The sequence below is a fragment of the Pararge aegeria genome, chromosome 26, assembly GCF_905163445.1.
Source record: "Pararge aegeria chromosome 26, ilParAegt1.1, whole genome shotgun sequence".
Classification (NCBI taxonomy): Eukaryota; Metazoa; Arthropoda; class Insecta; order Lepidoptera; family Nymphalidae; genus Pararge; species Pararge aegeria.
In genome coordinates, this window is record NC_053205.1 from 4192576 (window position 1) to 4215055 (window position 22480).

At 37.0% G+C, this 22480-nt stretch overlaps 1 protein-coding gene and 1 non-coding gene across 4 annotated transcripts in view; one reads left to right on the forward strand and one right to left on the reverse strand.

Annotated features, from left to right (window-relative positions):
• The window catches only part of LOC120635402 (transferrin-like), a 35440-nt gene extending 12972 nt beyond the window's left edge, over nt 1-22468 (forward strand). For all 3 annotated transcript variants that reach the window (XM_039906409.1, XM_039906410.1, XM_039906411.1), the window contains 10 exons: nt 7366-7474; nt 9098-9225; nt 11780-11931; nt 13978-14122; nt 14851-15005; nt 15441-15589; nt 16313-16519; nt 18054-18251; nt 19270-19685; nt 21983-22468. In XM_039906409.1, coding sequence (XP_039762343.1) covers nt 7366-7474; nt 9098-9225; nt 11780-11931; nt 13978-14122; nt 14851-15005; nt 15441-15589; nt 16313-16519; nt 18054-18251; nt 19270-19685; nt 21983-22449 — 2126 coding nt within the window. In that variant the 3' untranslated portion in view covers nt 22450-22468. The remainder of the gene's footprint in view (nt 1-7365; nt 7475-9097; nt 9226-11779; nt 11932-13977; nt 14123-14850; nt 15006-15440; nt 15590-16312; nt 16520-18053; nt 18252-19269; nt 19686-21982) is intronic.
• On the reverse strand, nt 12397-12468 carry Trnae-cuc. Its single transcript has one exon. It is a non-coding gene; the product is annotated as a tRNA-Glu (tRNA).
• Nucleotides 22469-22480: the final 12 nt, after the last annotated feature.

Consider the following 22480-nt stretch of genomic DNA (forward strand, 5'->3'; position numbering starts at 1 on the left):
GGATCGGTTTAGTAGTTATTGCGTGAAAGCGTAACAAACAAACTTACATTGACATTTATAATATTAGTAGGGATAGGGATAGGGATAACTGTCGGGCCAAACACGTGGCTCACCAATGATAATAAATAAATAAATATATACTACGACAATACACACATCGCCATCTAGCCCCAAAGTAAGCGTAGCTTGTGTTATGGGTACTAAGATGACTGATAAATACTTTTATGAACAATACACATAAATAATGATAATATACAGACAAACACCCAGACTCTGAAAAACATTCATGTTTATCACATAAACCCCCAGCAGTTGTGTGAATCTATCCCACGGCCATGGTTTTGGAAAGCAGGGTCGCTGCCCACTGCTTGTGTTATGGGTACTAAGATGACTGATGAATACTTTTGTGAACAATACATATAAATAATAATAATATACAGATGAACACCAAGACACTGAAAAACCTTCGCGTTTATTACAAAAACCCTCTCCAGTTGCGTGAATCGATCCCACGGCCATGGACTCAGAACGCAGCGTCGATGCCGTCGAAAAAAAAATTATAAACAGACCATTATTGCAGGGCATGCAAACAACATTTCCTACGAAGTTCTGTGTCCACCAACTAGAGACGCAGGTGTTCAGACTCACGTGCCTGTAATCACACCGGCAACCGAAACCCAACCCACATGCTGCTTAGCCGCACAAATAACCACGGCGGTAAAACTTCCCCGGACGAGTTCTGTCACAAAAAGCATTACAAGACAACCTTAAACAATCATCCCACATCGTCCAGTGTATTTGTCTCCTAAGTTATTAATATTGACGCCTGCGGAAGTCATTTCCATTACGAGGAAAATATTAATTTAATCGCTCATTTGTTAATGGTGCTTTGAATAGCTTAAGGCGTATTAATAATCTGTGCAATTAATGGTAGTCTGTGCACGCGATGGACTTTTTTAATTTATCGATATTGTCTATTCCCAGAGTACGAATTATCGTTTATAGTTTCCGAATATCGAATATTGAAAATTAAGAACTGCCGCGTTAGTTTATAAATCTAACATGTGACAATATTTGTAGGGACATATGCATAGCGCAACACGACTCCTGTTGCTGATACAGCGAGTCGGTGGCCCCGCCGCGCCGCGCCGCGACCGATTATTTAAATATATTAACCCGAGAGTTGCAATCGGTACACTGCGCTGTACACACGGCGAACACGCAGATTAAGTGGAGTTACAATAAGGGAAGTGACTTCTTTCTTACTCCTTACCCGAACTCATAAAGTATTGATTGTCACCTGACAATCGGGACTCATGAGTTCTCTGATGGAACCAAGATGGAAATCGTGGGAAATCCTTAAATTTTATTGCCAAAAAATGTTTCTTGAAATCTTTTGAATAAAGTATTAAATAATTCAGGTATATCGGGGTTCTTAAGTTTGTTTCCTCTTATCTACTTGCGATTACTTCCGAGCTATTATCGCTTTTTCATTGAGTAGTTCTGACATCTGCTTGTAAATTGGTTCAATACTCTATGACGTTCAACTCACATAGAAGTATTTGCGTGGTAATTGTTCGATACTCGATAACTTGCGAAGTTTAATCTCTTACTAAGGGTATTGAACGCTAATTTGATTGGATCTTGGAGGCGGGGTCTGGGGCCTTGTATGGAGGCCTTCCTATTCTGTTCGCACATCAGCACAAATCGTACGCGCCGCTCGAATAAATTCGGAATGTGTAACAGTTCTAAGCTTTTTTTTCACTACAAGGTAGCCCTTGACTGCAATCTCACCTGGTGGATAGTGATGATACAATCGAATATTATAGCGGGCTAACCAAGGCTATTAAACCTACACCCCTAATAGTTATCTACGCGACAACCTAACGGAACGCTATATCGCTTAGCGACACGTCTTTGTCTTTAGGACCATCCTAAAGATAAAGACGTGTCGCTAGTAACTCCTAGCCACTAACGTATAACTAACTAGCCACGGCTGAAGCCTCTGGTCACGGATCAGAACAGATCAGACAAAATGTTTCAAAATTATGTTTTCTAATTGCTCTCATGTAATGTGTATTATTCATTGTAAAGTCAACATCTCCTGAGGATGCTCCGGTTTCGGAGCGAAACGTGCGTAGAGGGTTTATGTGCTAATTATAAGTATTTCTGCATATTATTCATAAAAATAAAGTCAAAGTCAAAGTCAAAGTCAAATATTCCTTTATTCAAATAGGCACATAGATGGCACTTTTGATGCGTTATTGTATACAAAATGTGTACATAGCAGTGAGTAGTGATGATGAGTGAGTAAACTTAAAACTAAAGCTACGAGGGTTCCAATCGCGCCCTGGTCTAAGAAGAAGCCCACAACAAACTTAGCCGGGTGTTCTTTTTGTTATCACCATCTTACATTGTCATTAGAAAGAATTTAAGAAGCAACCTGGTTAGAGCAATTGTTTACACCCAAGCTTTTTTATCGTTTACGTAATCCTTTATACTATAATAGGACTTTTCTATAAGCTTTCGCTTAATACAAACTTTGAACTTCTTTAGTGACATCCCCAAGCAACGCTTACTTTGGGGCTAGATAACGATGTGTCTATTGTTGTAGTATATTTATTTAATACTAACTAACCCGCGCAACTTCTTCTGCACCAAATCGGTTACTACAGGTTTTAATATCCTCAAAAAAAAACTAGAAACTAATTGCAGCGTCACCTACCAGGTCCAGTTTTACTTCTAAACTATACTAAACATCTCAAAAAAACATAGAAACTAATTCCAGCGTCACCTACCAAGTCCAGTTTTATTTCTAAACATAATAAACGGCACTGGGGAATTTTGGACGAGAAGATGCCCCCAGTGCCTGAAGACTAAAGTCTTCGAACAGTGCGTGTTGCCAGTGATGACTTACGGATCAGAGACATGGTCGCTAACTATGGGCCTCATAAGAAGGCTCAGAGTCACTCAGCGGGCGATGGATAGAGAGTGATCAAATCAGAATCGACGTAGCTCAGCGAGTCCCGAAGCTGAAGTGGCAATGGGCAGGGCACATGAGAACCGATGGACGTTGAGGTCTTAAGGTGCTGGAATGGCGACGCCGCACCGCTAAACTCAGCGTAGGTCGGCCCCCAACGAGGTGGACAGATGACATCAGGCGAGTCGCTGGGAGCCGCTGGAGGCAAGCGACCCAGGACCGTGTATTGTGGAACTCCCTACAAAAGACCTATGTCCAGCGGTGGACGTCAATTGGTTGAGATGATAATAATGATGATATAATAAACGCGGCGGTCCGGACCGCGGCATTTTTCTCGCTTTATGCATTTCTATGACCGTCGCACCTTCTAAGCGATAGGTTCAATTTCAAAAACTTCAAAAGGAATTTGCAGGTATATAATCAGACTTAATATTTATAAAACTATTTATTTGGATAAGGATATAATGATAGGAATATCACCATCTTTCGATTGTACCGTTGTGTTGAATGACAAATTAAAAAAAAATGCAGTTATTGTGACTTAAACAGTTAGACATATAGCCTCGCGGAGTTTTTGTAGATAATCATTCTTCAAACATGTACTTCATTATTTTTTTGTATTACTCATGCGGGGAAAGTAGTATCTTGACGCTCGCTGTTGGGGTTGAAAAAGAACCGTTTGCCCATTTTAAAATTACGCGTGAGATTTTTCATAAATAAAACTGTTATTTGAGTGCGACAAGTTTACTTGTCGCACGTAAATTATTCTTGGCGCACGCAAATTTAGATAAAATTGCTAAAATAAAAAAAAATAATAACAAAAAAAAACACAATCGACATATTAAAACTGAATTGAGGTTGACGCGTCTGACAGTTTAATTTAATAAATAAAATCGTAATTAAATTAAAATTAGTTTAAAAACGAATATGGAGTCTGAAATAATACCGGAAACTCCAGAAAATTCTAGCGACGAATCCACACCACCTGAAATCCTGAAAAAAGCCGATGAAGTAATACAAAATAGTATGTGCGACTAGTGCGACGTTGTCGCACTTGTTGCACAATATACTAATGTGTCATCAATCATTTTCGCGGCGTACGCAAGTAGAGCTTACTGCAGTCGGTATGACATCTTTAGAAAAATACAGCCAATTTACAGAAAACCATAGTAAATATATACAGTAAAACCTCAGCATGAGTCACTTTGTTCATTAGTGAAAACCGAATGAAAATGTCGCACCCAGGCAGACCAGGGATGTAAGGATGACACGCATGTATTCGATCGTTGTCCCATATGCCTTGCGTCTTGATGTTATCTGTGAAGAGTTATGTCCTTTATTTCCGACAATATTTATCAGATCTTCATTAAAGTTGGACAGTACATGCCTGATAGTATACACTTTCAAATAAAGAAATAATTTTTAAAATAGATTTTAATTTAACGGAGCTGTTGATAAATATTTTCATCCCATTTCCCGGAGGAAACCTATTGTTTATCGGGATAAAAAGTATCCTATATGTTGACCCGAAATATATGCTAAAACTATACCAAATTGTTTTTAAATTCCGTGATGCCCGGACAGATAGACAGACAGACAGACAGACAAAAATTAAATAAAAATCTGTTTTGGACTCAGTATCGATTATAAAGCCGGTCATAATTTTCATGATATATTAAATATACAGAAATCTTCCAGTTACAGTTTTATTATAAGTATTTTATATCTACTGGTCATCAGCAATAAAACAACTGAGAATAAGTAAATTACCCTTGAGGAATATAGAAGTGTTCACACAAGACGGGTAATTTTGTTTTGTTTTGAAATTGTCCGGTTTTTCCTCAACGCTCCTAACATCACATCGGCTACTCGAGACATAAAAAGTTGTCAAGGTTTCTGCAACCGACATTTATTTTTGTAGAATTATATAGTAACTAGATGTGCCCTGCGGCTTCGCCCGCGTAAATTTGGGAGGTAGGGTACTGTTAAATAGTCTACACCTATAGTCATGTATGAGATTTATAGTTTTTTTTTCTCGAACATCTTTTTTTATCTTACGTAATTTTTTTTTACAATGAAAAGTATACTAAGTATTTTATTTCTAATACATCCAAGAATATGTATAAAAAGTTTCATGAAGATCGGTTCAGTAGTTTTGGCGTGAAAGCGTAACAAACAAACTTACATTCACATTAATAATATTAGTAGGGATTTAGATTCGAAACGATGTCTGTTTGCCATCTTTTATATTTTTATTCATCATACAACAAGATAAAAGCCTACGTTAGGGCGACTTTCCTTTCAGTTGGATCGAGTTCGATCGACTTTCGGAGCTATGTGAATTTTATGCCATTCAATATCTCTTATCGCTTAAACGGTTAAGGCAAACATCGTGAGGAAACCTGCATTCCATAACGTTCTCAAAGGCGTGTGAAGTAAGGAAGCATTCCTATTTAAAAAAAAAACACAGAACAAACCAATGATGAAAACACTGTACAATTACGAATGTTGCGTCTTTACAATGAATAATTTTAAATTATAAATTATTCATTGTAAAGTCAACATTTTTGAAAAGATTTTTATCTTGTATAACTTCTAACGCGTGTACATCAGTACTCACACACTTTCTTTATATTTATCTTCCCGGGACCACATGTTGGAGGCCAGAAAAAGACCCGTAACCGTAAACGCCGGTTTCCGCGCGACATCGTACCAGACCTGGGGAAATTCGGAAATTATAAATGATTTAGATTATGATTTTTTAAAAGAACTAGTTGGCCCACTTGGTTAATATTATCACATAGATGCAAATTGGTTTGCCAAGGGACATAACCAAGGCCGTGTCTATAATATTATTGACTATGTGTCATAGTTACTTAAGGATCTCAAACGCAACCTGAGTGCGAAGTTTGCGATTTTTTAACTAAGTTTACCTATTCGATCGCGTGATAGTTAACCAAAATGTATATGGTATCGAAATAGCGCCATCTAGTGACAGTTTGGTTTCCCAGTTTTGTCAGTGGATGGCTCTCCTCCAATACCATATAAATCGTAGTTAACTTTTACGTGATGGAATAAGTAAACATAGGTAACAAATTTCAACCTTCGCACTCAGGCTTGCAGGTTTCCTCGAGTGTTTTCCTTCACCGTTGAAGCAAGTGATATTTTTATTGTTTTAAACACATAACTGCGAATTGTAAAAGTTGCTTTCCTCGATAAATGTACTGTTTCAAAAAAAAAGATTTTTACGATTTGAATCGTCAGTTTCTGAGATTAGCGCGTTCTATCTATCAACTTCCTCGTCATCATCATCATCATCACTTCAACAGTTTGAAGTCCACTGATGGACATAGGTCTTTTGTAGGGAGTTCCAAAATCCACGGTCCTGGGCCGCTTGTTTCTAGCAGCTCCCAGCGACTCGCTTCATATCGCCTGTCCATCTCGGGAGCAGACCAACGCTGCGTTTATTCATATCGCCTGTCCATCTCGGGGGCAGACCAACGCTGCATTTAGCTTACTGTGTCGCCATTCCAGCACCTTGGAACCCCAACCTCTATGGGTTCTTCGAGCTATCCCAAAGCTGAAGTGGAAATGAACAGGGCAGTTCATTTCCACTTCAGTTTTGGGACTCGCTGAGCTTTGTCGGTAACTCTGGTTCTTCTACGGATCTCCTCACTTCTGCTTTGATCGCATAGAGTCTAGAGATACTCCGTACTCATGCACATTGCTCTCTCGATCGCCCCTGAGTGACATTTTTTTTTTTTTTTTACATTGTGTTCCTTCCTTTTTTCCTTCGACATTAGGATCGAAGACTGTTCTAGGTCGGTACTCAAATATGCTACGTGATAGCATTCTGGTTTTTTTTTTTTTTTTATGCAACTTCTACATTGTGCAGAGTCTACAACCGGGTACTTCCTACAATATCTTAAATATTAAGACCTTACATACATATATATTTTTTTTTTTATATTTTATTAAATACGTTAACTTTTTTTTTTTTTTTTTTTTTTTTTAAGTATTATAATTTTTTTTTTTACTCTATATATATATATATATATATATATATATTTTTTTTTTTTTTTTTTTTTTTCTCTTTTTCTCCCTCCATTTTCTGTCTTTGTTTAAGTACATAGTTACTTTGTTTACAGATATACCATTCCAACAACTTCTTTTAAGTAATTTTACATGACTTTACCAATTATTCATTTTTTTTTTCTCTCTTCCTTACCAACTTTTTGCTGAGTGACTTTGAGTTTTGACTTTTGTTCTTACCGACCACGTTTCAGATTAGTAGGTCATCGAAGGTTCAGGTTTATAAAATTAAAATATAGGTAAATTATTTGGCGATTAAAAAATCAGAGCTTTATTTATTTATTTTTTTTCAGTGCGACTTTGTGTAGTCGAAGGACGGGGACCTCTGAAGCGTGGCGCAGCCTTTTGCCCTCTGCTGGATGAAGAGCCTTCGGGACTGGAGTGTGTCTTGGGAACTGATCAGTAAGTGAAAAACAACACATCACTATTATTAGGCATGTTGACATTAAGAGAGAACCCTTAAAATATTGTATTTATGTAATGACAAATGATTATTGAAAGTATATTTATACTACAGAAAAGAGCTGTTCGATCAATATATAAACTTAGATCACGCGAATCGCTTCGTGAGAAATTTAAACGAATAGGTATACTTACTAGCTTCGCAATATATTTATATTTTTAGTCTTTCTGAGATAAAATTTAACCTAAATTGACTAACCAGAAACTGACATAACTGATATCTGCATGGATATCGGCTGCGAAAGGTGCAGAGCTCCTTAGTGGTGTTGAGTCTACGCTTTTACAACATGATTCCCAAGGTAATTCTGGAACACATTTTTTTTAAAAATGTCTAAAAACAGCCACGTTACTATACATTTAATGAATTTATTAATGACAAGGTAGATTGGAAGCAGCCAGCTTCGCTCTCATCTCCCGAAAGATAGAAAACTGATTGTAAATGTTCATTTTGGAAAAGTGCAACTACTGAGTTTCATGTCGGCTCTTCTCGGTAGAATCTGCTTTCCGAGCCGATTGTAGAGTCACTACAAACAGACGTACTTGACATTTCAAAAGTGTTTATAAAGTAGGCCTACTTGAAATAAATGAATATTGAATTTTTTGAATTTTGATTAATGTACTATGAAAAACGTCTTTATAATCATATTCGAAGTGAGATTGATATTTCTTTTCAATAAATAAAACAGTAGAATCGAGTGATGCGCCATGACAGTTGGAACGCCGAATTCAAAATGATGACGTCACGTCTATATAAACAATATTTTGTACCTCTTGAACTTCGAAAATCACTGCGTATACCTATCAAGTGTTTTATTAGGATGATATATGGAGCACAAAAGTGGCCGTCTCCCAGGGAACCAGCTTCAGTCAGAACTTCGAGATCTTCAGAACTTATATCGGCACTTCTAATCTATCGGTTTGGCGGGGAGTATATAGATTGAAGAAATTATAAAGTACACCATACATATTTAATTTTCATAATATATCATGGAACTCCGCAAAGTGGCGTTACGTCCTTTTATCGAATATTCGAAACAATAATTATTATTTTTATTTTTGACGGCCGATTGGCGCGGTTTGTAGCGATCCTGCTTTCTGAGTCCAAGGCCGTGGGTTCGATTCACACAACTGGAAAATGTTTGTGCGATGAACATGAAAGTTTTCCAGTGTCTGGGTGTTTATCTGTATATTATAAGTATTCATGTATATTACTCATAAAAACATTCGTCAGTCATCTTAGTTCCCATAACACAAGCTAAGCTTAATTTGGGGCTAGATGGCGATGTGTGTATTGTCGTAGTATATTTATTTATTTAACGTTGTTATCTCCGGTCACAATTTAAAAAAAAATTAAATACTTAAATAAGCTCTCAGGAATCAGAAAGCAGGGTCGCTGCAAACTGCGCCAATCGGCCGTCAAACGCTGTATACACCTATAATTGATTATTGTAATGGCACTAGACAGAATTTGTAATTCTAACACATAATTTTTTTTTTATGAATGTAGTTACAATTTATAGCTGGTGTGTCTTATGAATAAATAAATAATTGAATGTGTTTCAGGCTCGACTGTCTCCGTCGAATAAGCAAAGGCACTGTTGATTTCGGCGTCTTCAGTCCTGAAGACCTGATAGCTTCGCAGTGGGCCAACATCGACGTGTTAGTCACTGATGAACTGCGAAGCCGTTTTAGTGAGTAACTTACTAATGCCCCTCTAAAATTGTAATAAAATGCCTTTTTATCTTAAGGCCCGCGATTTCGACTGCGTTTGATTTTGTTTTTTGGTGTGGCATTCAATTAAGTTGTAGTTCTAAAAAAAATTAAAGTATTCAGTATCGCTATGCTTTAATGAGGGGTTTGCTGCTGTCTGCTGAGGAGTTCTGTCCTCTTTCTCCGACCACAATCACCAGATCTACACAAAGTTTGGGAAAAATTAAACACATATTATAACCTCTATAGTACAAAAATAATTATTTTAATCGGTTATCATTTGGCGGAGTTATGGTGTAAAATCGTCAAACACTTTCATCTCCTCTCCCAAAGGAACCGAGCTTAATGTCGGGATAAAAAGTATCCTATATTACTTTTAACACTTCCAAGAATATGTGTACAAAGTTTTATGAGGATCGGTTAAGTAGTTTTTGCGTGAAAGCGTAACAAACAAACTTACATTCACATTTATAATTTTAAGTAGGGATATCTTTGCATGTGATATAAGGGTTGGATGGATACAATGGTTTACTAACTATTTGTTTCTTAAGCCTCTGAACTATTATTTCGGTTTTCATTTACACGTTGTATTAAAAAAAAACACTTAAAATTTATAAAAAAATCCACTCCTTGCGGGGCCATTTAGTACCCAAGCGACCGACGACGGTCAGGGCTCCAGAGTGAAGAACCTCTTCACAATCCGCGCCAACAACTACCGACTTCTGTATACGACCCTTGATCCAACAACGAAGCGAAATTGACTAGAGGGTCGAGTGACCATTTTATGCTTGAAATAAGCTAGAACTATGCTTAGATTTTTATTTAAAAAAGAAAACAAGTAAATTGGATATATATTTTTTTAATATGAATGAAAACATTAAACGTGAGACTAGAATAATGATTAAAATCGACATCGCCAGATTTTTTTATGATTTAGCAAAATCTAACTTTTTGTGTTTTGAGCCATTAAAATCATTAGTTAGGGAAAGACTCTAAAACATGTTTTATTAGGACGCAAAAACCGTCTTTTTTCCGTCAGTTGTTTTTTATTTTTTTTTTAATTAAAATTGATCGAACAACAGACGAAATCATCTTAAACAGTGAAAAGACCCCGTTAAGATGTTGGTCGAAGCTTTTGCGAGAAGACCATTGACTGATCGGAAAAATAATAAGTCGTGAGCAAGAACCTAAACGGTCATGTCAGTCTGAATGAATAAAAAGTATCCAAGTGTCTTGATACTTTTTCCTTTCAGTCTGAAACCTTTTATTACTGCAATATTACGTACGCTCCGATCCGTTCCGTTCCATTCCATTCTATTATATTCTATATATCAGAGAACTTGCAGCAGCGTCCTCTGTGCTAATACTATTGGAGAACCGTTGGACGTTGGGGGTCCCAAGGTGTTGGAATGGCAATACCGCACATATAAACGCACAGTTGGTCGACCAGCGGACGTCAATTGGTTAAAGTGATAATGATCAGATACTGTAATGACATACTTTACATTAAGTAATAAAAATAATGCGTTATGATTTCCTAATAAATAGATTATTTTAGTTATGTTGCGGTACCCTGTTCTTTCTTAGGTACACTGGGATGTCACTGGGAGTACTCCAAATAAAAGATGCTAATGCGACTCACATGTATAATTGATAAACCGTGTTTCCAAAGCGGAGACGCGCCGAGTACTACTGTATCGCTTTTTCGGAAGGACATTTGCCGATAACCACCTGAGGGGTTGCTACGGCGTCACCGGGGGAGTGGGGCGAGCGCGAAAGCTCGCCATGAGAAGAGCCCCAGGGCTCGACGACATCGGGGGGGGAGAGTGGGAGGCGTCGACCCGAGGGTGCCTCCTGCGAGGACTCGGACCTCGGCTCGGTTCGACGTTAATCTGACTGTTGGTGGACTTTTAGACTAATCATTGTTTACTCCGAACGTCCCCGTGACCGTGGTAAGGATCCACATCCGGATGACGTCAGAAATCGGGGCCCTCGTCTTCGCCGGCGAAGACGCTGTGTTTGTTGCGTGTGTGTGTGTTGTTGGGACACGTCGGTAGTTATTTTTTCGTCAGGGTCGTCAAGGAGTACTACTGTATCGCGCGCAGGCGAACTACATATATAAGTACAATCCACATTTATCCACAGTTACAAAAAAAAATAATGAAAAGATTGTATACGTTAAGAGAAGTAGGTGTAGAAAAATTACTATTGTACTTATTGAATTTACCTGATTGTCATTATTACTTGAACCATACCCCAAAAATATTATAACACAACACACACAAACACGCATACTTTACTAACTATTTTTATTATTTCCTTTTTTTTTTTAAAGTTACAATTAAAGCTCCATAATAGCAATGTCTTAATTTCAATCTGTCTATGTATGTTCCGGGGGCGAGGGCTGGTTTTCCTTAACACGGATAAAATCTAGTTAGGATAGCCAGTTCGTTAACTCATTATATGTGCAATTTTGATGAAAGAAATAAACGATATTATTATTACTATACTTATACCTGCCTTATCTTTTTTAAGGACCGTACGAACGAAGCATTGTATCAGTTGTAAATCGGCGCATTTTACCTGACCGGCCGTCTTCGTTGGACTTTGTTCTGCGCAACACCACTCTCTGCCACCCTGGTGTCGGCGCTAACGACCTACGACCGCTATCGGACACTCTGGCTGGGGTATTACCATCATATTAATAATAATAAATAAATAATAAATAAATATAATAGACAATACACACACCGCCATCTAGTCCCAAAGTAAGCGTAGCTTGTGTTATGGGAACTAAGATAACTGATGAATATTTTTATGAATAATATACATAAATTCTTATAATATACATATAAACACCCAGACACTGAAAAACATTCATGTTCATCACAAAAACATTTTCCAGTTGTGGGAATCGAACCCACGGCCTTGGACTCAGAAAGCAGGGTCGCTGCCCACTGCGCTATTCGGCCGTCAAATTACCAACCCATTCCCAGCCTAATACAGGTCTCATATGAGAAGCAAACGATTATTTTATCGTAGGTAAAAGCCAATAATTAAACGTTACCGAACGGTTAAATATTGACCCACTTTACAAAATTACTGTAACAAAATAAGTACTTAAATAAAAAAAAAAAACAAAAATATATCTTTTCCGATACCGGGAATCGAACCCGAGCCTCCTGGGTGAGAGCCAGGTATCCTAGCCACTAGACCATATCGGATGTTGTATGTTAAATTAAAATAGCGGTATGTGTACAATGTACATGCATAACACATGCACTAATACAGATAGAAACATAGATATAGTTTGACGGGGGGCAATTTAAAAAGTGCCCCGCGGTGGGTTCGCTTCACACCCAAACTCATTTGCGTTAATAATGCCGCACAGATTCAGCGTGAAACTGGGTCCGTGCTTCGTCGGTAAAGATGTTAATTCTGTAATTGGACCACCGCGTCGGTTTCTGTTGGTGGTGCGAAATGTAATTTGCATTATTTAAAAAATAAATATAATTATAATTCGGTGAAATTGCTATCATTTAAACCCAGTAAACGGTTGTTTCCATTGGTGGATACAAACCTATTGATTCGAAAGCGAGATTCGATGTTTGAAATCTCCACAACTCCAATGCGGGGAATCAAATTCACATGAAGAAGAACACGATACAATATATTGAAATGTTTATAATAAAAAAATCGTAACTATAAAAACTCAGTACTTATTTTATTTTTCAAATAGCAAGTCAAGAAATTTCTCCTTCGTTTCGGGTCTGGGTTCAAAATGGGCATTGCGTAAAAGCGTATACTCAAACCCACAAAGGAGTTTCCGAATGGTGGAAGAAGGTTCACAACTCCTTTGTGGGGTTTTCAATTCATTTTTGACGGCCGACTGGCGCAGTGGGCAGCGACCCTGCTTACTGAATCCATGGCCGTGGATTCGATTCCCACAGTAAAAATATTTATGTGATGAACATGAATGTTTTTCAGTGTCTGGGTGTTTATCTGTATATTATAAGTATTTATGTATATTATTCATAGAAATATTCATCAGTCATGTTAGTACCCATAGTACAATAGCTTGTGTTAGCTTGTGGTACTAAGATGACTGACGATTTATCCCAGAATAGCAAATGCTCCCCACGGGATTTATAAAAAAAATGTAATAAACGTGGACAGCTGGTATTGAAATAAACGAGTACCTACGTAATTTAAACAATAAAGCTGGTAAATCCTACCAGCAACGGACATAAAATTGGAAACCCCAAATAATAAATAATAATAATTTAATAAATAAATAAATATACTACGACAATACACACATCGCCATCTAGCCCCAAAGTAAGCGTAGCTTGTGTTATATTTGTTTGATAGATATTATCCTTGCCGAAAACATGTAAATGTATTATTGTATAGAAGCTGTCCACGCGGACGCATCGCTCACTCAAGTAGGAGAGAGACAGATGTCGAACGCGGAGGCCGACTGGGCCTCTTAGTCGCTCGTTCCGCGCTCTCGCTTGCACTTCAAGCCTTGAATGGAACGCCTCAGAGCGAGGTAACGCCGCATACGTCATGTTTTTTCGTGCGTGCAGCCGGCTCCATCGAATTATAAGACGTTGTCACGTCGAAAACATTAAAACACACTTTTGTATTTATAATGTCAGTAAGGATTTTAACTGTTTGTTGGTTTGTTCAAACATCAATAACTCATTGAACTTTTTTTTTCTTTATTTCAGTATTTGGAATCCCTAATAATACCTCGTGCGTGCGACCCCAACCTGACTCTGACGGAGAACAAGATAAAGGCGGTTTCTAATTTCTTCCACATGGCTTGCAAAGCTGGCCCCTGGGTACCAGATGTAGAGAGAGATGCCGAGCTCAGTGAGTATCTCCTTTCCTTCACGACGGCCATTGGCGCAGTGGGCAGCGACCCTGCTCTCATTCATAGGCCGTGGTTTCGATTCCCACAACTGTAGTAGGCAGTTACTCTACCACTGGTTTTGTAAGCAGATTCTAGACAAGAAACTCAGTAGTCGCTATTTTTCAATCAGATGTTAACATTTTACATTATTCTTTTTAACATTCATTTTCCTATCTTGTGAGAGATAAAAGCGGAGCCGGATGCTTCCAAGCAACCTTGTTATTAAGTAATTCAGTAATCTTATACTAATTTATTTAATGCTATACCTAACAATATACAATGTTATACACACACATACAACACACACATCGCCATCTAGCCCAAAGTGAGCGTAGCTTGTGTTATGGGTACTAAGATGACTGATGAATATTCATAAAAGAATAATATACATAAATAATTATAATATACATATAAACACCCAGACACTGAAAAACATTCATGTTCACCACACAAACATTTTCCAGTTGTGGGAATCTAACCCACGGCCTTAGACTCATAAAGCAGGGTCGCTGCCCGTTGCGCCAATCGTCCGTCGCATTATACATGTAACTTGATATAATCTTATAATACATATTATAGTCTATACATACATCTTTATTACTATTATCATACAATATTATTCGACGATTATGGTTTTACTTACGAAGTTAGTGTAAACTTACTAAAAATCCCACAATTTTTTTTTCAGAGCGTAAATACCCTTCTTTATGCGGAGCCTGCGCGAACCCCGCGTGTACAGTTCACGACAAGTACTGGGGTCCAACGGGCACCTTGCAATGCCTTGTGTCCAACGCTGGCGAGGTCATGTGGGGGGAACTTGACGACGTGAACTTTTTCTTTGGAGTAAGTGCCAATACCTTTTATCTTTCTTAGAAATCTTTTGTCCTGAATTCTGTGGCGAAGCAAATTCTCCGAGCTATATACCCCGACCATTGGCACTTTAGATTCGCGACTCGTTGAGCTATGTCGGTAACTCTAGTTCTTCTACGGATCTCCTCATATCTGATTTGATCACGTAGAAATACTCCTAACATAAAAATTAAAAAAAATTCAAAATTCATTTATTTCAAGTAGGTATAAAGTATATAAGCACTTTTGAAACGTCAAATATGTATGTTTGTAGTGACTCTACCATAGGTCTTTTCATCGCCCGCTGAGGGACTCTGAGCCTTCTTATGAGGACGTTAGCGACTACGTTTCAGATCCAGTCACTGGCATCACGTGCGATGCTTCACTCGTTCGAAATTCGGTTTGTTTGTAAGATGTATTTGATTGCAGTTAAACACAACATCGGCGACTTCGGACCCCTATCCCATAAGCAAACAATACGCGTTTCTTTGTCGCGATGGCACATGGCAACCTATAGAAAACAACCTGTCACCCTGCGTATGGCTCAACCGACCTTGGCCCGTCGTCATTGCCAAAAGGTGGGTACTTGGGTTTATTGTATTTGTAAATTGCATTAAAGATAAAAAGGTATCTTTATGCATAATCTGTGGTCGGTACAAGTTGGAGTGGGAATTCAAAATGACAGGAACCCAGAGCAAAAGCCAGTGAATTGTAAGTACTACCGGCCACTACAAGTGCGTGAGACAATATGTGTGTATCTATTAAGTGCGTGAGACAATGTATGTGTATCTAATAAGTGCGTGAGACAATGTATGTGTGTCTATGAAGTGCGTGAAACAATGTATGTGTATCTATAAGTGCGTGAGACAATGTATGTGTATCTATGAAGTGCGTGAGACAATGTATGGGTATCTTTGAAGTGCGTGAGACAATGTATGTGTATCTAATAAGTGCGTGGGACAACGCATGTCTATCTAATAAGTGCGTGAGACAATGTATGTGTATCTATTAAGTGCGTGGGACAACGCATGTCTATCTAATAAGTGCGTGAGACAATGTATGTGTTTCTATTAAGTGCATGAGACAATGTATGTGTATCTATTAAGTGCGTGAGACAATTTATGTGTATCTATAAAGTGCGTGAGACAATATATGTGTATCTATTAAGTGCGTGAGACAAGGTATGTTTATCTATTAAGTGCGTGAGACAATGTATGTTTATCTTTTAAATAGGCACAAACACTACGCCCCTCTTCTCCAATCTGCACTTATGATATTTCATACCACTCCTCTCTCTACAGGAAGGCTGCGGCGGCTGTGAGCATATTGGTGGGTTCAATAAAGGAAGACGATTTATTCGGCACCCATTGGCGGAAGGCCCTTACTGCCCTGCTGGAAATACGACAGGTTCCTACGCCATTGAACCCACCCAAAACCCCCTTGGACTATTTGGCATCAGCTCAAGGTTTCAGGGAAGCGTATAGCCAGAGTGGTTGTGATCCACCAAGGTGAGTCCCTTAACCCTGTAAACCCTGTCTTACAACGTTAACGATCTTTTCAACTTTTAGTGTAAAGTTTTATTTTAAAACGTTAAGAATAATAATACAAATAGTGCCAGTCGATCGATCAGTGCGCCGTGCAACAATTGTTGACATAACTATTCCACATGACGATAATCTGACTGACGGCCGACTGGCGCAATGGGCAGCGACCCTGCTTTCTGAGTCTTAGGCCGTGGGTTTGATTCCCACAACTGGGCAATTTTTGTGTGATGAACATGAACGTTTTTCAGTGTCTGGGTGTTTATCTTTATATTAGAATACAATAGAATAGAATTTGTTTATTTACCGGAACAACACAAACAGACTTACATACGGAGTAACTTAAAATTTTGTTCTTAATTATTAATAGCTTAAGTCTATGATGTGTCGTGATAATATTGTAATAATAATAAATATATACTACGACAATAAACACATCGCTATCTAGCCCAAAAGTAAGCGTGCGTGTTACGGTTACTAAGTTGACTGATGAATATTTTTTTAATGAATGATATACATAAATACTTATAATATACATATTAAACACACAGACACTGAAAAACAGTCGTGTTCGTATTATGAGTATTTATGTGTATTAAATACATAAAAATATTCAATACTTAATAACAGTCGACTTAGTACCCATAAAACAAGCTACGCTTGCTTTGAAGCTAGATGGCGATGTGTGTATTGTCGTAGCCACAGATTAAGATCATACAGAAACCACTCCACTTTAGTAGTGTTCTCGAATATAAACGTTACAACGTTTACGTGTAGGTGATTACGTTTGTATGGAAAAATAAATATAATTCTTTTGAAATAAAATTTATACAGGCTGATTCCTTATAAAATTTAATTATGCACCCTTCAACAGTATTCCGTAATTCGGTAACACGTTGTATATATTTTTGAAGTTATACTTCTTTTGGCTTTTTAGGGGAACATGGTGAGAGTACATTTTTACGATGCGCCCGCACGCCGTCACAAAAAACCGACAGCATGAAGATAGCTATAGTCAACATTTTAATTTTCTAAAAAATGTTTGACAGTTGACTTTCAATAGTTCAAACAATACCTTTTTTCTATTGTTAGAGTAATTTTTACTGCAAACGTAGAATAAGGCGAAGGATAAATTTTTTGAAAAGACTTTTATCGTTCGAGACGGACATTTTTCATGTCAAAATTGGCACTTTTAGGAAATTTATTATGGCGAAATTTATTTGTTTTTCTTTTTTGCTTTAATTTTTTTTTTTGTGTAATTTTCGCTTGATAGGTACTTATTCCTAAGCAATTGTGGTTAATGTTATTGTATATGTATAACTAAGTTGTGGAAACTTCATTGGTTTATGTGATAATAAAAATACGGCATTACTTTTATGTGCAATAGTACTGTTTGTTTCCCTTGAAAAGCTAATAAATAAATAAATTATTGTTACGCCAAATAAGTATACTTCTAACGCGTGTACGAAGAGTATACACACGTTTTCTTTTTTATTAACAGGCACATAACCCTTTGCACCACGTCTAATCTGGAGAGGAATAAGTGCGAATGGCTAAGCGAGGCTGGTGCGGTGTACGGAGTCAACCCCCCATTGCAGTGCATCGTGAGGAACAGCACTCGTGACTGCCTCCAGGCGGTGAGGGGACGAGAGTGCGACGTCGCTGTTGGGGACAGCGAGTGGCTGATGCCCAGCACCAGGTGAGAAAGTTCTAATGCCCTTTTTCACTAAACACAGGAATCGCCTTAATGAAATGCCCAATGATTGCGGCGATGTCTACAGAAATACGTGTCAACAACTCTTAGGTGACAACTATTTGGGAAAAATGGAAGAATGGAACGAATTGGAAAAAAATAAAAAGTGTGTGTGTGTGTGTGAAAGTCACACACGGTAGAAGTGACCCTTCTGATAAGTCCCTGATTAAAAACTTATTAAAAAAAAGCAACAGTCGCTTCATGTAAACTGTATATTCATAAGTACACGAAATAAAGTAATGAGACATAGATACACTAAGTTTAGCTTCTGGTACATGCAATCATTGTTTATAATATTATTTTCTGTTAGAACGACACTTTGCCTTTGAAAATTATCTTAAAAAAAAGAAACATAAATAAGGATATACACATTATAGATTGAGGTTATACATGTGATTTATGAGCAGTAAGAAATAATAATGAGATTTACGGATTAAATATCAAATTTTTTTTATTCAATTTTGTATTTTAAATATTTGAAAATATTCAAGTACTTACTCTTTGGTACACCAGGCACATTGTCATTCACGTTAGACCTATTATTTTCATTTTGGACATGTGATAATAACTTTTTTTGACGTGCACGAAATTCTCGGACACGTTCCGTAGAACTCTTTGCGGTTTTTTTCATTTAATTTTCATTTTCTTCGCTAGTATTTTTATCAACTTTAGTTTTTGGCATAATTTTAAAATTAATTTATCAAGGAGATGAAAATATTGTATTGCTAATAAAAAATCCATCAACAATCAACACACTTATACTAAAACTTTCTTATACACAAGCGCAAACGCATGCATTAAACACATGGAGTCCGAGAACGTCTTTTCTATCTCATTCTCTCGCCGGCTGAATCCCATACAGTTATGTGTTTTAGACTCTATTGATTTATTTATTCGTTTCATTGAGTTTGAAATCACAACGATTCTAAAGAAGATTCACTTCAAAAATTAATATTTGTTCCAGGGACTTCGGCTTGGAACCTCTCCTCTACGAAACGACACCCATAGTCGAAAAAATGGACACAGTCGTAGCGTATGTCAGGAAAACTGACATGATAACAAAGATGGAGGAACTGAAAGGGAAACGGGCAGCCTTCCCGCAATATGACGGAATAGCCTGGCATACAGTCTTACAGTATTTGAGAGAAAAGGAGAAAATTACCTGCGCAGGCGCAATGACTGGCTACTTCAGTGATATATGCGCTCCAGGTGTTGAAGCAGTGAAAGGAGATGTCAGTCAAGCGAATATAGATACGTTTACAAATGGCTGTATCAAAAATGATGGAGTTGTGAGCGGGGAGGTAGCGGCTCTGCAGACGCTTGTGGAGGGAAAAAGCGATGTTGCCTTCATAAGCATGAAAACTGTGAATTTGTACCAAAGTGAGCTATAATGGAGTTATTTTATTTATTTATTAGGTTAACTTACAAACACTTACGCTAATACCACCTATATACCCGTTTTATAATCGTGTCCCTATTTTTGGTTCATAATATCTAATAATAATAATAATAAAAGTTTTAACTAAACATCAATATATATTTATACTTATATATATTATGTATAATATATGTGTCTTATTAGAATTTATGAGTAAGTAGTTTATTATAATTATTTTGTATATATGTACATATATGTTTAACATCAGTGTTAATTGCTGCACCAACCCGTTCCTTCGTTTTTCCTAACGTCAAAGGTTGTCTGGAAGAGATCGCTTTAGTGATAAGACTGCCTTTGCACGCTCTATTTTAACACGCTTTTATTAGCTTCACCTATATGTATGTTTGTATGTAACCGACCCCTTTGAGCACGATTTTGTCCCACTTTGAACGGTCAGATTTCTTTCAAAATTTGTAGACATATCGAGGACCGATGACAATACACTAATCTGAGAAGATTATTCCAATTTTCAATATAAAAAATGAGATTTTTTAGTTTTTTCGAACTATTGATTACAATTACTACAGCGCCATCTAGACCCAAATGTAAATAAAGCGTGTAAAAACCTATGGCGTTACCAACAGATGGCGTTCGCGTACCTAACAAATTCCTCAGCAAACATTAAGCTACTAGATGGTAGAGGGCGGTAGCTGTTACTTTTTAATGGGCTGTTTTAAATAATAATTAGAACTGGCATTTCGAGAGAAACTCTGATCGGGCACTCAGCAGCACCCGCGTAGGGACTGTTATGGTAGTTACGTCTTAATATCGATTCCTGAGCGGGTAATGGGGCTCTTACACATTAATAATTTGGAAAATAATTACAGTTACTTAGAGTTAGAGTCATCACGAAATTGATAGTAGATTAGATCAAATAACAGTTTAAAATGAACCAAACTAAAAAGTAGAAAATAAATAATAAGTAGTTTAAAAAAACTAAAAAACACGCTTTTTATAGAAAACCGAACTAAGAAATAGAAAATAAATTTTAATAAATTTAAATTAAGAATAGTGTTAAAAATTTCAATAAATATAAATTAATAATAGTGTAAATATTAAAAAAAAATATTTTTTTACAAATGCGTGTTTATAAATAAAAAAATAAGTTGGTAGTCAATAAAATAAATATTTTCAGCTAAGTTACTAGCTGTAAACGTTATGAAGGACGCATCGAATCAAAACTTCTTTATTCAAAACTGTCTGTAGGTACATATGGTTTTTTTTTCCTTCTGGCTTTACACAGATTAGCCAATCTCAGGTGTCTGTATTGTTATATATTTAAGCGATGCATTCAATGAGTAAACAACAACTTTTTGTGTAAATACGGGATGTATTATGATCGACACTCATATATAGTACTTATTTATTAATTTCTTGTTTCCATGCAAGTGACGCGTGTCTTTATGGAAATAAATGTCTTTAATATCTTTAACATGAGAAGCATTGTAAACTCACTGAGAAATATGGTTTCGGATAAACTGTTTCTCAAACATCGCGATATTTCAGACTTTTTTTGGTCATGTCGCCCGAGCAAGTAGTTTTGTGTGGTGCCTGTTTTTTTGCATTATGACATTTCTAGTGAAAAGAAAAATATGGTGGGCTTATAAACTTTCTACGACTGTCAAAGCGATCTAAATTTGTTGAGCCATCCTATGAGACCACAGAACATACCTAGCAATGGTCACGTAGGTAGTGTTTTAAGTATCAAAATAATTATATGTTACAGAAACTCGTAGTGGTGGTTTCTGAACCCACCACTAAGAAGAAGCTAGCAACCCACCTAGCCGGGTATTTCTTTTTTATGTTATCACGTATATGCTTTAGAAAGTTGCATTTACCAATAGACACTTATTATAAATAAAAAAAACTTGTCTGTATGTAACCTAACCTATGCACCCCTTAAAGATTGAATTATTTAATATGGAAATAGGATATTTTATATTATCTATTATATTTTATATTATTTCTTAGGAATAAAATCTCCAGTATGAGCTATAAATACTTGAGGGTAGGCTTTTTATAAATCTTACAATGCCTATCCTTAAGTTTTTTATAACTCGTACTGGAGATTTTGTTCATTTTATATCATCTGCATATCCTGTGCATACCCTCTATGTGCGACACTGATTATACTATATTATACCGTAAAAGCATCCGGAGACCGTACTCGTGTTTGTGGGCATTTTACAAATTTTTGCCATACTTTAGGAAATACAAAAATAATCTTTAAACTTTTCAGATAAGCAAATTATTGAGTCATGGGCTGACAACATTATCGACATAGTCCCGATATGTCCTGAAGAAAACAAAAAATATTGCTACCTCTCGTGGTCCAACATTGGCCACATCTTCGCTGCTAGTAACATAACGGATATGAGACGCCACGAAATTGTCAACGTATTCACAAAACTCGACCAACGGTTTGGCAAACATCAGCCATTGCATAATGTTATGTTCACCATGTTTGGTCCATTCAACCACGTGTTGGATGTATTGTTCCATAATAATACAAAGAGTTTGTCCACTGCCAATATATTTAAAATGCATCCTTACGCATCTATGCCTCTTAATTTTGAGCGCACTATTTTACAAGACTCGACTGACAGCTGTCAAATCACAGATTTGGCGCGCGATTCCGCCTTTAATTTTGCGCCTACATTTTTACTATTGGCATCATGTTTAGTCATTACTATTATAGGTAGCTAATACTTGTATATATTTCTAGTACTACAATTTG